At 46.4% G+C, this 11,938-nt stretch overlaps 1 protein-coding gene across 3 annotated transcripts; it reads left to right on the top strand.

Annotated features, from left to right (window-relative positions):
* The first annotated feature begins 1,359 nt into the window (after positions 1 to 1,359).
* On the top strand, positions 1,360 to 10,119 carry ATAT1 (alpha tubulin acetyltransferase 1). Of its 3 annotated transcripts, XM_053473787.1 has the most exons (13): positions 1,360 to 1,587; positions 1,942 to 2,081; positions 3,334 to 3,394; positions 3,834 to 3,925; positions 4,130 to 4,190; positions 4,887 to 5,000; positions 5,119 to 5,220; positions 5,324 to 5,369; positions 7,149 to 7,220; positions 7,336 to 7,552; positions 8,934 to 9,025; positions 9,375 to 9,408; positions 9,733 to 10,119. In XM_053473787.1, the coding sequence occupies exons 2-13, from the start codon at positions 1,987 to 1,989 to the stop codon at positions 10,007 to 10,009; spliced, it is 1,263 nt and encodes a 420-aa protein (XP_053329762.1). In that variant the 5' UTR covers positions 1,360 to 1,587; positions 1,942 to 1,986; the 3' UTR covers positions 10,010 to 10,119. The 3 variants fall into 3 exon arrangements, with proteins under 3 accessions (XP_053329762.1, XP_053329763.1, XP_053329764.1); XM_053473788.1 differs by lacking the exons at positions 8,934 to 9,025; positions 9,375 to 9,408; positions 9,733 to 10,119 and adding an exon at positions 7,867 to 8,175; XM_053473789.1 differs by lacking the exons at positions 8,934 to 9,025; positions 9,375 to 9,408; positions 9,733 to 10,119 and adding an exon at positions 7,777 to 8,001.
* Positions 10,120 to 11,938: the final 1,819 nt, after the last annotated feature.

Raw genomic sequence — 11,938 nt, 5'->3', positions numbered from 1 at the left:
CAACGGGTCGGCCGGGGATCAGTCGATGGAGTCCGGAGGTTGTTGGTGGTTAGGATGCTGGCTGAGAGTGTTAGGAGGAAAGGTTGTGCACTTCCCAAAGGGTGGGTTTTCAGAGATCTTTTGAGAGTTGCGTAAGAGGGAGAGAGAGACGGGGCGAGGGCGGGAATTCCAGTGAGGGGGGGGCAGCAGGGGGCGAGGGAGAGAATTCCAGAGAGACAAAGGGGGCGGCAGCACGGTCCGAGGGAGAGAATTCCAGAGAGAGAGAGAGCGCAGCAGGGTGCGAGGGGGAAAGTTCCAGAGAGAGAGAGAGAGCGCAGCAGGGTGCGAGGGGGAAAGTTCCAGAGAGAGAGGGGGCGCAGCACAGTGCAAATCCTGAATACGGGAGTGTAGGAAGGGGTAATGACGATAGGTGAAGGTTGTTAGAGGAATGGAGAGGGTAGAGAGGTGTGGGGGGTGTAAGGGCTCTGCAGATCAGGGTCAGAAGTTTGAATGAAGTTTGGAAAGTATGGAGAGCAGATCAGCCCAACTCGTCACCCAGTTCTCCTGCTGTAAAGACTCAATATGTCTATCCCATACATTTCGTCACTGTATTAGCCTCTACCAATTCGACTGGGAGGCTGTTCCACTTATCTACTACGTTCCCCCTTAATGTAAAACTTCCTTCCGTTCTATTTCGGCCTCTAACCCTCTAGTGATAGATTCCGATCTCCTGTTCCAACGTTTCTCATCTTTTTAAATAAACTTCCCTCCTGTACAGAGGTCTCAGTGTGGAGCAAATCAGGACATTCGGCCATTTTAGGACAAATCCTTATCCGGTCTCCATGACGAGGCTCACGGAAGCTTGTGGCCCCTACAGCCATTTCATAAGACAATAAAACAGGCTATAGTTTGTCCAGGGCTCATGGGTTATTTACATTTAGCTAAAAATGCCATTTTTATGAGCAAATAAATGAATTCATCAAACTTTGTGCTGTGAAGGGAAATGGTTGTATTTATCGCTTTAATTACTTAATTTCTCCATATGGCTCCCAGTAATTTTACCTAAAAGGGTGGAGCTCGCACGTTGCTAAGAGACTATATAGGTTGCTAAGGAAGGCCTATCCTGTCGCTGCGGAGCCCCACAGTCGTATTTACTATATGGGTTTTCTGTTGCTAAGGGCGTATCAAAAAAGGGGCGTGACTACGCGTCTGCAAGCCGCTGCAGAGATTCGGAAAGGGGCGTGATCTGAAGCGGCATCCCTTCACCGCCTCTTTCTCGATTCCAGCCAATCACCGATAGCGGCTTTCTGTTTCTAGGAGAGCCGTTGCCAAGGGAAGCGACCGCTCCCTCACTGATTGGAGGGAAATGATGTCACAGGGGCGCGCCCACCCTCACAAATCCCTGTGTCGAGCCGGTACCTATTGTCTCGTGAGCGCGCACCGGGCAGACAGAGAAGGCGGTCGTCAGTGCGGAGGTGGCAGCGGGAGCGCGCACGGTACACTAGGGCACGGAGTATACTAGCATAAAAGCAATGCGGTCACTGTTTACGCACCCAGCGCACGGCTCGGTACACATATAGCAGCTCTATACACATTATATACGTACTGGTATGTATAGCCCGTATACATTAACTGCACATCTGGTCAGACTACATACATGTCATCACAGGACCCCAGCATGTGCTAAATCTATATGTATGTGATCGCTAAGCGCTATATATATGCCATACAGTAACGTATATACACGGTACCCAGAGCCCCGGATGCGCAACAATAAACACAACACACGCAGGAAGCGCGCAGTGACCGCTGGTACAGCAGACCCGCAAAGTGACACACAGCAGACACCGTAACACTGCTCGCTTTCCCCGCACACGCACATTCCCTCGCACACGCACATTCCCACGCACACGCACATTCCCTCGCACACGCACATTCCCACGCAGCCGCTCATTCCTGCAGGGTTAACGCTCCACGCTTTCTGCACATCACTGACCCGTTCCAGCCATGGAGTTTGATTTTGACGTCCACAAAATATTCCTGGAGCCCATCACCAAACTGGACTCCTCGCTCATCCCGCAGCGGCGGCCGCTGGTCTCCAGGTACGTAGAGACACCCAGAACCTGACGGCAGATCGGCCCCCGTCTAGTCGCCTGTTTCCCCTGCTTTAAAGACTCAAACCTTAATCAGTCGTTGGTCTCGTCTTAGATTCAGGAGCCGTATGCCTATCCCATGCATGTTTAATAACCTCACTGTATAGCCTCTACCGCTTCTGCTGGGAGGTGGATCCACTTATCTACCACCTACTCAGTAAAGTAAAACCTCCTTAATTAGACCTAAGTCTCTGGCCCTCTAGTATTAGACTATGACGTCCAGCATCACGTGCCTTCAGATTTACACTTTTTAAAGTCTTATTAAGAAACCCTGATTCTTACCTTCAGAACCTTAGTGGTTTAGGCAACAGATTTATTCACTAATAACTATTTACAGAAAAATATTATGTATTCAGCCCAACAGCACAGGCGGCAGCGGCGGCCTCTGTTACACAGAGAGCAGCCTCTAAAGAAATATATGGATTTCAACCCAAAAGGAAGTTGTGTCTAGAGCGTCAGCTCACCAGCCAAATCAGTTCCTCAGTCTGTCGGTTCTAGTCTCGTCAGACCCTTTGAATGTAGGGACTGTAAGAATCGCTGCGGGAATTGTTAGCGCTATATAAATAAAGAATAAAATAAATGAAAATAGAATAATATGATAAAAGCATAATGATCATTAATAAAAATAAATACAATTAAAATAATGAGAGAATATTAATGAAAATAAAAAAAATATTATAATAAATTATGATAAAATAATGAATAAAAATAAATACAAATAAAATAAGAATGAAAATATAATTATAAAAAATAAATTACTCGAATAATGAATAAAATTAATACAGATATAATAATAAAATAATTATAAAACGTAATAATAAAATGGTAATAATGATTTATTAGGCAGCGCTGGAAGCGTTCCACGCGCGCTTATAATAAATTCTACTAGATTGATAGCCTTGATTTTGATTGGATATATTTGAATTCCATTTTTTTAATATATATGTAAAATATATTTGTACTCCCGCACACCGCTGTACATTTCCGGATGTGACGGTGCGCACGGTGTCAGGCGCTCTGACGGTGCGCGCAGTGACAGGCGCTCTGACGGTGCGCGCGGTGACAGGCGCTCTGACGGTGCGCGCGGTGACAGGCGCTCTGACGGTGCGCGCGGTGACAGGCGCTCTGACGGTGCGCGCGGTGACAGGCGCTCTGACGGTGCGCGCGGTGACAGGCACTCTGACATTCTCTCTTTTCTCAGCTCTGAGGCTCAGAAGCAAATTACCGCCGTCATAGACGAGATCGGGAAGCTGTCCGCCAAGGTACGCAAGTTTAACTGTGTGGTCCGCGCGTGCACTAGACCAGTTATACGTTTTGGGGACATATGGCAAGGTGAGGGTAAACTGATAGGACCTAAAGCTTGCGGAGGGGCTTTTATATTCTCTTTCATAAATATACAGTATATAGATGGGAGAAAGCTGCCTTATTGTATTATATTGTATTATATCCTGCAATGCACTTTGTGGACACAAGGTGTCACCAGGTTTGTTTGTATGGGAATCATAATGCTTCATGTAGTACCCCAAAGTGACCACTAGAGGAATGCGCGCTTTATACAAGGATTCCATTCATCCTCAATATTCTGATAAATGGGGGTCCTGAGGACCCCCTATTCCGCCTGCACTTCGCCCCTTGGCGCTAATATTTTGTCCTCCCCTCTGCAAAGCTTTCCGTGGACTGATTCTTTTCCTTTTTTTTCAGGCCCAGAGGTTACCTGCTCCAATAACCAGTGCCTCGCGCATGCAGAGTAACAAGCATCACCTCTATATCCTGAAAGACTGCACCCCAAAAACGTGAGCTCCTGCAAAGATGCCTTTCTCAGCTGAGATTGTTGCCTTTTTGTCACCCCTCTTCTTGTCACCAATGCACACATACGTGCGTCCCCCTTTATTTGCCGTCGTTCCCCCGTTTTCAGACACTTCAATCGCCGACGCGTAATCTTTGCCAAACGCTTGAAGATTTATTCTGTCTTTCTTTTTTTGTCCTCTTATTCTCAGAGCTGGACGAGGAGCTGTGATCGGTTTCCTGAAGGTTGGATACAAAAAGCTCTTTGTATTGGTGAGAAAATGAGTGTGAAAAAGGGACCCCCCCAGAGGCTGGACCCCCCACACAGCTGTACTGGCTCTGATGGCAGCCCCATTATTGCACATTATTGCATTATTGCCATTTTCATTATCCGCATGTCTCTAGCTTGATACGTCTTTACAGGGCCGGCCCTATAATGGGGCAGACTGGGGCAATTGCCCCAGGCGGCACTTTAGAAGGGGCGGCACTTTGCCGCCCCAAGCGCTTTTTTTTTTGAAGCGGAGGAGAGAGAGGGGCACCGAGTGGTTTTCGCTTACCCGCTCGGCGCCCCTCTCTCTCTCTCCTCTGCGGCGAGTCTCCCTGTTCGGTCCCGGTGCCGGCTTGTAATGCAGAGCGCCGGAAGTGACGTCAATTTCCGGCGCTCAGCATTACAAGCCGGCACCGTGGCAGAGCAGGGAGACTCGCCGCAGGACTGTTTAAAGGTAAGTACCGGGGGGGGGGTAGATAATGGCGTCGGCGAAGTTTAAAATGCCGCCCCCCCCCTCGGCGTTTTAAACTTCGCCCCAGGCGGCGTTAAGTCTTCGGCCGGCCCTGCGTCTTTAGATATCTGTCCGTATTGTTTAACGTGAGTCATTAATTTATAACGGATTGCTCCGTATTTACTGACTGGTTGACCTGGAAGCTTTACTGCTCCCTTCACTTATATTAATAAGGTTATCCCCTCTTCAGGACCACTCAGGATCCCATATAGAAGCAGAGCCCCTGTGTATCCTAGACTTCTATATTCACGAATCCCTTCAACGCCATGGATTTGGGAAAGAGCTCTTCGGCCACATGTTAAGGGTAACCTCCTTGTATATGATATCCGGATCTCTGTGGTCTGTTTTAACCCTTATTGGGACCGTCTCGCTCTCTTTATACCTTTTGCTAGCGTTATTCTGGATTTCTCTCCTTCCGGCAGGTGGAGCAGGTAGAACCTCAGCATCTTGCCATTGACCGGCCGTCCGAAAAATTCCTGTCCTTCCTGAGGAAGCATTATAACCTCCGCTCCACAATCCCGCAGGTAGATAGACGTATTCTAGAAGGGCCTAGAAGGCAGATGGCCTCTAGGCGTAGGGGGTATAATCAGAGAAATGATTTTAAGGCATCTGTTCTCTTGTTTTCAGGTTAACAATTTTGTGGTGTTTGAAGGTTTCTTCAGAGATCACAGAGGTAACGTTTATCCGACCCTAAAACTGACCGACCGGCGAAACCAGAAAGCAAATCATTTAACGACGTAATGCTAATTTAATATTAAGAGAAGCTGAATGGGTTAAAGTTCTGTATAGCAGGAAAGTGACCTTGTTACAGAGACATGTCAAATGAATTAAAGGGACAGTCAAGTAGAAGAGCAAAGAGACCTAATAAGTGACATGTATGGTAGATAAGAGACAGTCCTGTAGAGCAGCTAAGGGACCCATTGACATAATTCAAGGGCCTTGCCCTGGAAAGGTGACCTTGTGACCGTGACATTTTTAATGGGTTAAATGGACAGCCATGTATAGCAGCAAAGTGACATGTCTAATGGGTTAAAGAGACAGCACTGTGTAGCGGTAATAACAGAAAAGATCCAAGAGACTGTCCCAGGAAAAGTGACTGCGTAGGAGGAAAGTGCCCAAAATGACCCATTCTTTTTATAACCCTTCCTGCCCCCTCCTGACCCCCAGCAGCTGATGCTTCATGACTCGGAGGTTGAAGATCTCCCGCTAACCGGACAGTAAGAGACCCCCGGACCCCGCACCTTCCTAACTGCCCCCTACAACCTCTTATCCAGCCCTTTTCTCCCGAATGTCCCTATCTTTGCCTTTAGAGCTTTTCTGTTTTGGGGTTTTATTTAGCGGGGGGTCTCTGTATCGCACCCAGACTGGGGAGCATATTTGTCGCAATACATTTTTTGCGTTTTTAATTGTTTTTTTATATATTTATACGATGTTGCAGGCGTTCAGTGTGAAATATGCTTATTTCTCAGACACAAGTTTGGGGCTTTCTGGTCCTTTTTATTTACTTTATATTTTTAAACGCACAGTCAGACGCAGGGATGGGTGGTGGGCTCTCCATGCCAAGGTTTAACATCATTAAATTGTCCGCTCTCTATACATTAAAAGGTATATGAAGGGTGGATGATAAAATGAGTGTGAAAAAGGGACCCCTGAATGTATAAAAGGGGATTATTTTGCTCCCCGCTCAGCATTATGTTTCGATCTGTAGAGTTCCTTCCTCCACCATGTAATAAGCTGTAGAGTATATGACAGTATAAAACATCTAAGTCTTACTCAGGTGGTCCTCACCCCTACTCACAAGATGCCCCCCTGCCCCTTTACCCCTCTCCCACCTACCTCTGTTCTCCATGGGTTGGGTCAAAATGATCCTTCTTTTCCTAGGTACGGTTTTGTTCTGCCCTTCGTTTAAATGCCCTCACCCTGGATGGATGTTTGTCGTGCGTTTGATGTTGAAAAGGGGGGTCTTTATTACCTCAATAGTTCTGTAAATTTCATGATCGGCCAGTAAGTCCCATCATCTCATTCCTTCGCCGTGCGTCTCGCTGTCTCTCGCGTTCCCCATGCAGTCTTCCTGAACGATCTCTATCATCAGTGTTGTCTCCATTGGAAAGGACTGGAGACCTCGCTCTAGCTGGGGTCTAAGTTCTCCCACTCATCATGCCTTGGTACAAACTTTCCTGGCATTTATTTAGCTTGGCTCTCGTCGTCACGTATTCATGTAAACAGCGTTAAAGGCTCCTGCAGTCTCTTCTCCATCCTAGTGAGTCAACATTGTCATCCTTGCCATTTTATTTAGTCTTCATCTTAGTTTTTATCTGCATTTGCATCATGATTTTCAATGACATGAATGGGCGAGTTGGAATGAGTGGAGCTAGTGGAGTGTGAGTGAATGAATGAATGAAGTAGAAATTTACTGGGTTCTAATACCATGATGATCTTTTTGTTTTTACAGCCCCAGTAAGGAAGCTACCATCCAAAAGGACGGAGGGAGATATAAAACCGTACTCGCTGTCAGAGAGAGACTGTAAGAACTATGGGCTTTCGTGGTGGGAGGAAGTGAAGAGTGGGTTAAAAACTAGGGACGGACACGTCTGGGGAGGACAAATCGGTGTAAGTGGGGATCTCGCTTTCTCTTTCAGTTCTAAAGCAAGAGGAAGGTCTTCCATGGCCATTCAGCCAAGCACAATCCACGCTTAATCGCGCCAGCAGCCTCGGTTCCTCTCCTACGCGGGCCTCTTCTCGGCCGCTTCCGGGCGAAGGCGACTTTGTGAAGTCCCTTAGAGTCTGTCGCCCTCACTCCCTCCACAGGGCGGCCAACGGCGACCACGAGGACGCTTCCCGCAGGAGGAGAACCAGGTAGGGTTTGAAGGACAGACAGGTGAACAAAAAGGGTCAGGGCCATGGATACAATAGTCCAAGCTCAATCTGATGTGTAGAGGGCCAGACGTGCTTTATGGGGGCCGGTGGGGTATGATCAGGTAGCACCTGCTTGTGTCGCCTCATAACAGGAGGCTCTTCCTTTTACCTGTCACTTTATCTCCTTTTTTTCTCTTTTCTCTTTATCTGTCTTTCTCCGCCAGTTCCCTGACCCGTCCTCAAAGCATTCACCATTAACACGGACTCTTTTTTTACCGCTTTCTCTATTTTTCCATTTCTTCTGAACCCGAAAGTGTTATAAATGCCTTCGTTCTTCTAATAAATCCTCCTCTTCCTCGCGCCGCGGGCTGTTACTGTGAGCAGAAGACGATGGCCGCCCGTTCGGCAGAACAACCTGGTTCTCTGGCCCACATAACCCGACATCAGCACCCCCCCTCCCCACGCCTACAATTCACGGGGAGGAAAAAATCCTCTCAGTTCTAGAGAGTCGTGCAATACTTTTTTTATGATGACTCTTTATAACTTGCGGCCCCCCTCCTGTTTATTAATTATTTCATTGACTGACCGGGGAATGTTTCTAATAAAGGTGCAGGCTGATCAAACTTTTCTTGTATTGTGGATTTTTTGACCAAAAGGGTATTGTTATTTTAAAAAAAATAATTGTTTATTAAATGCTGAGAAGGGGGTAGGGGCAAGAAACCAATACAGAATGGGGGTATTATACGTGTGCGGGTTATGTATAGGGGGTTACCGGGATATCCGGGGCAGGGAAGTGGATTGTGAGGAAAGGTCCGTCGTTACAGGATGGATATGGGGTTAGGGGGCTCTTACTCTGCCCGAAAACTGAATATATTAAGTTATTGATTTAGCAGCGTGTGGCCGCCAATGTTTTAGTTCTGAAGTAAGTGAGAAGGTCTGAATAATGGAAGCCCCAAAAATGGTGGCAGGTGAAATGGATCTGGAGTGATACAGCGTATCTGAACCCAGAGGGAACGGTATTAAACAGAGACCAGGGCGGTTACAGGAGGCGATTAAAGACTCCGTTGGAGGGTCCTGCAGTTGGACCCCAGAAAGCAGACATTAGATAGATATATATATTATACACATATAGAGGAAGCAGGACTCGGGGAGGAGGAATGTTTAGGACCAGCGAGTACAGGTGGATGTGGAAGGATTATCTTGAGGTTCGTCATGTTGTCGTCTCCATCATTTTGGTTTTTTTTTTCTGACCTCCTTACCGGTTTTTTGTTTTGCTTCATCATTCGCTCCCCTCCGCTCTCCACATTCCTACTGCTCCCATCCCGCTCCATCTCGAACCTCTCTGCCCCTCGGTCTCTCTCTGTGTCTCTCGCGCTCTCAGGGACGGGAACCTGTCTCGCGGGCTGATGGCTCAGAGGAGCAGCTACAGCCGACACTGCAGCCCCCCTCTCATCACCAGGGGGCAGCCTTTGGGTAAGTACAGACCAGGGGGGGTATTTACCAGCTGTAAATAATCTGTTTAATGAAGGGGTAACCGGCCCATCTGCCATCAGTTTAACCTCTTCCTTTCTGTTTGTCCTGGAGGCTGAATCCAGAACAACCTCATCCTCTTTCTCGCCTGTCTAATACTGCACCCCAACATTCATCCTACATACCGCCTCCAAACCTCTCGCCCGCCGTCTATCCTGCCGTCTCCCTCCTCTGTCCTCTCGAACGCCATCTTTTTTATTCCCATCTCTATCCCCCCGTCCTCCCTGTAAGATGGACACCGTACCTGTGAATGCTGGTCTTGGCTAATTTTTGGGTTTTTTTCTCATTACAGCTGAAAAAGAAAAACCCGCAGAAGCAGAAAACAGGTGAGAATAATATAACACAGAGGGAGAAAACCCATCCGTGTGGAACAGCCCTCCACCTATACGTTTGCAAGCAGTCTATAGATAATATATTGACCATATATTGCGCATTAACCGACCCCAGCCCATACGTTCCTCTACACCGAAACCTATAACCCTTAAGCGCCTTCTGTATGACCGGTCTGTACCCTGAAGATTTGCCCTTCGGCTTCTTTCCCTCTTTCCTGGCCTGATTTGTGTCTACGCGGTGAGAGGGACGGACGCATCTTCGGTGATGTGTGAACCTGGGTCCTCCATGTTGCTTATTGTCCTGACTTGCCTTCACAGGGCGCGTGGAGGGGCTCCTCCTGAGAGTTCTGCTCATTCGGTTGAACTTCCTCAAAGCCACCAGCCGTCCCAGTCTGTCCACCGGAATTCTGAGCCGCCGCTGAGAGTTCAGCCAGGACTGGAGACGATGGGAGCTTCGGGGAGTCCCGTTGGGGAGCGGAGCGTCTCGGACGTTAAATCTCCTTGGGACCGGCATTCCTGGACCGTGTTGGGGACGGTGATGAATGCCCAGTGGGTGAGAAGGAAGCAGGAACTTCGGGGAACGCGCCCTTGGTGAGAGAACGGCCACCAAGAAACCAAGACGACCATGACGCCTGCCTGGCACTACCGCACTTTTTATATTCTACCACTTATTTTTAACGCAAAATAAACTTTTATTCTTTTGCACTCCGAGTTCTTTTGGTTGTTTTTGGACTTCCTTATGTCGCGAGTTTAAAGTGTAAAAGCCTTCAAGATCTGAGGATTACTCGTCCCATTCCAGGCCCGGCTTTCCTGCAGCTCTTCGATCGGAAAGACGCGGCGAACGGGACAGGCAAAGCTGGTCTTGTGCTTTCTGTTTTGTGTCAATCGAGTCTTTGTTTTAAAGTATTGCTGGAGGAAATTAATCAAAATATTGAGGAGGGACGGCACGGGAGGCGGATGCGGTTACTTAGCATCAATGAAACGCACAAAGAGGGACAGTGTCCGCTTCCACCGAGTCTATAATCCGTTTCCGCAAGAGGTTAGGGGATGCTGAACGGTCCCGCCATAGCGTTCTGTCATCATGCATTATGGGAGGTCATACGTGGAGAACATAGGGCTGAATTGCGTGTTTTTAGTGTGTGTGTGTGGGGGGGGGCATCGTTTTTAGTTGCTATCCCACCATAGAGGACCCAAAAGCAGGACCCGCTCTGCACCAGCGCTAAAGCCGCCTATACATGGTAAAAAAGATTAAATCATTAAAAAAAAAACATGTTTACGTGTTCTAGATGCTTACATTGCATCCGTTCAACACAATAGGCTGTGCATTCAATGCACGGCAGTCATGTTATACATATTACACATTTCATAAAGGATGTAGTTTTTTGGGGGGGTTTTACCGTAAAATGAAACCTTTAACACCGTTTGGCGTGTTCCATAAAAGAAGGATTGTTGAATAGCGGATTGCTGCCTACATTCTATATACGGGATACGTTCCGAGCAACGCAACATTTAACAAACAACGTTTATTTTACTTATTTCATTTCATCTCGTTTTTCTACCATCAAGGAAATGATTAATTTAGCAAAATTTACAGAGCTGTCTCTGAACAAAAACAGAATGTAACTTTAAGGTGATAATTTAACTTTCTCTTAAGATGGAAAGAGTCTGAAATGGTCACATGACACGTACCCTTTTATTCATGATCAGTAGTAACACACATCGTTTTCATACATTCCCCTTTATTTTAATCCAGGCGAAATAAATAGCTTTTATCCATTTAAAAAAAAAATCGCATAAAAAGAGCTATGAGAAAAAGTAACCGAACTACGGAATCCTGCAGGAAAAATATTTGGATTCCTTTCATGTGATTGGTTCTAATCTTACTGAATTTTACAGTCCGAGAGCCAAAAAAAAAAGATTCTATAAAATAATTATCTTGGAAAGTTTTTTTTAATTTTTTTAGGGCTGCAACAACTAATCGATAAAATCGATAATAATCGATAATGAAATTCGTTGGCAACGAATTTCATTATCGATTAGTTGAATCGATTATTATCGATTATAAAATGAGGGTTTTTCAGAGCAAACGCTCTGAAAAATCCCCCTCATTATATAATCCGTTTAGTCTGACTCACCGTCTCACAGCAGCAGCTCCTACTTACTCCCCCTGCCTGTAATCACTGTGACAACTGGCCCCGCCCCTTCCTTCTCCAGGCCAGAACCACATGGCTGTGACACTCATCTAACTGTAAGTATATGTATATATGTATATATATATATATAATGTGTGTGTATATATATATATATGTATATATATGTATATGTATGTGTGTGTAATGCTTTTGACTTGACAAAGGGAGGACTCCCGAAAGCTCGTCTATTATTTTAAATACTGTTAGTCCAATAAAAAAGGTATTACAAGATTCTGCAACATTCTGTTTTTTTGCATTCGTATACACTGGACTAATACGGCTACCCCAAACTACTGTATATATGTATGTAATATATATATATATATATATAT

The sequence above is a fragment of the Spea bombifrons genome, chromosome 8 (genome assembly GCF_027358695.1).
Source record: "Spea bombifrons isolate aSpeBom1 chromosome 8, aSpeBom1.2.pri, whole genome shotgun sequence".
Classification (NCBI taxonomy): domain Eukaryota; kingdom Metazoa; phylum Chordata; class Amphibia; order Anura; family Pelobatidae; genus Spea; species Spea bombifrons.
Note: the sequence above shows the minus strand (reverse complement) of the source record. Positions and strands in the feature narration are given on the sequence as shown.

Coding starts and splice junctions, on each gene's coding strand:
- ATAT1 (XM_053473787.1), top strand. CDS start 1,987: ATGGAGTTTGATTTTGACGTCCACAAAATATTCCTGGAGCCCATCACC. Junction 5,221..5,323: donor TCCGCTCCACAATCCCGCAG/GTAGATAGACGT, acceptor TCTTGTTTTCAG/GTTAACAATTTTGTGGTGTT. Junction 9,409..9,732: donor CCCGCAGAAGCAGAAAACAG/GTGAGAATAATA, acceptor TTGCCTTCACAG/GGCGCGTGGAGGGGCTCCTC.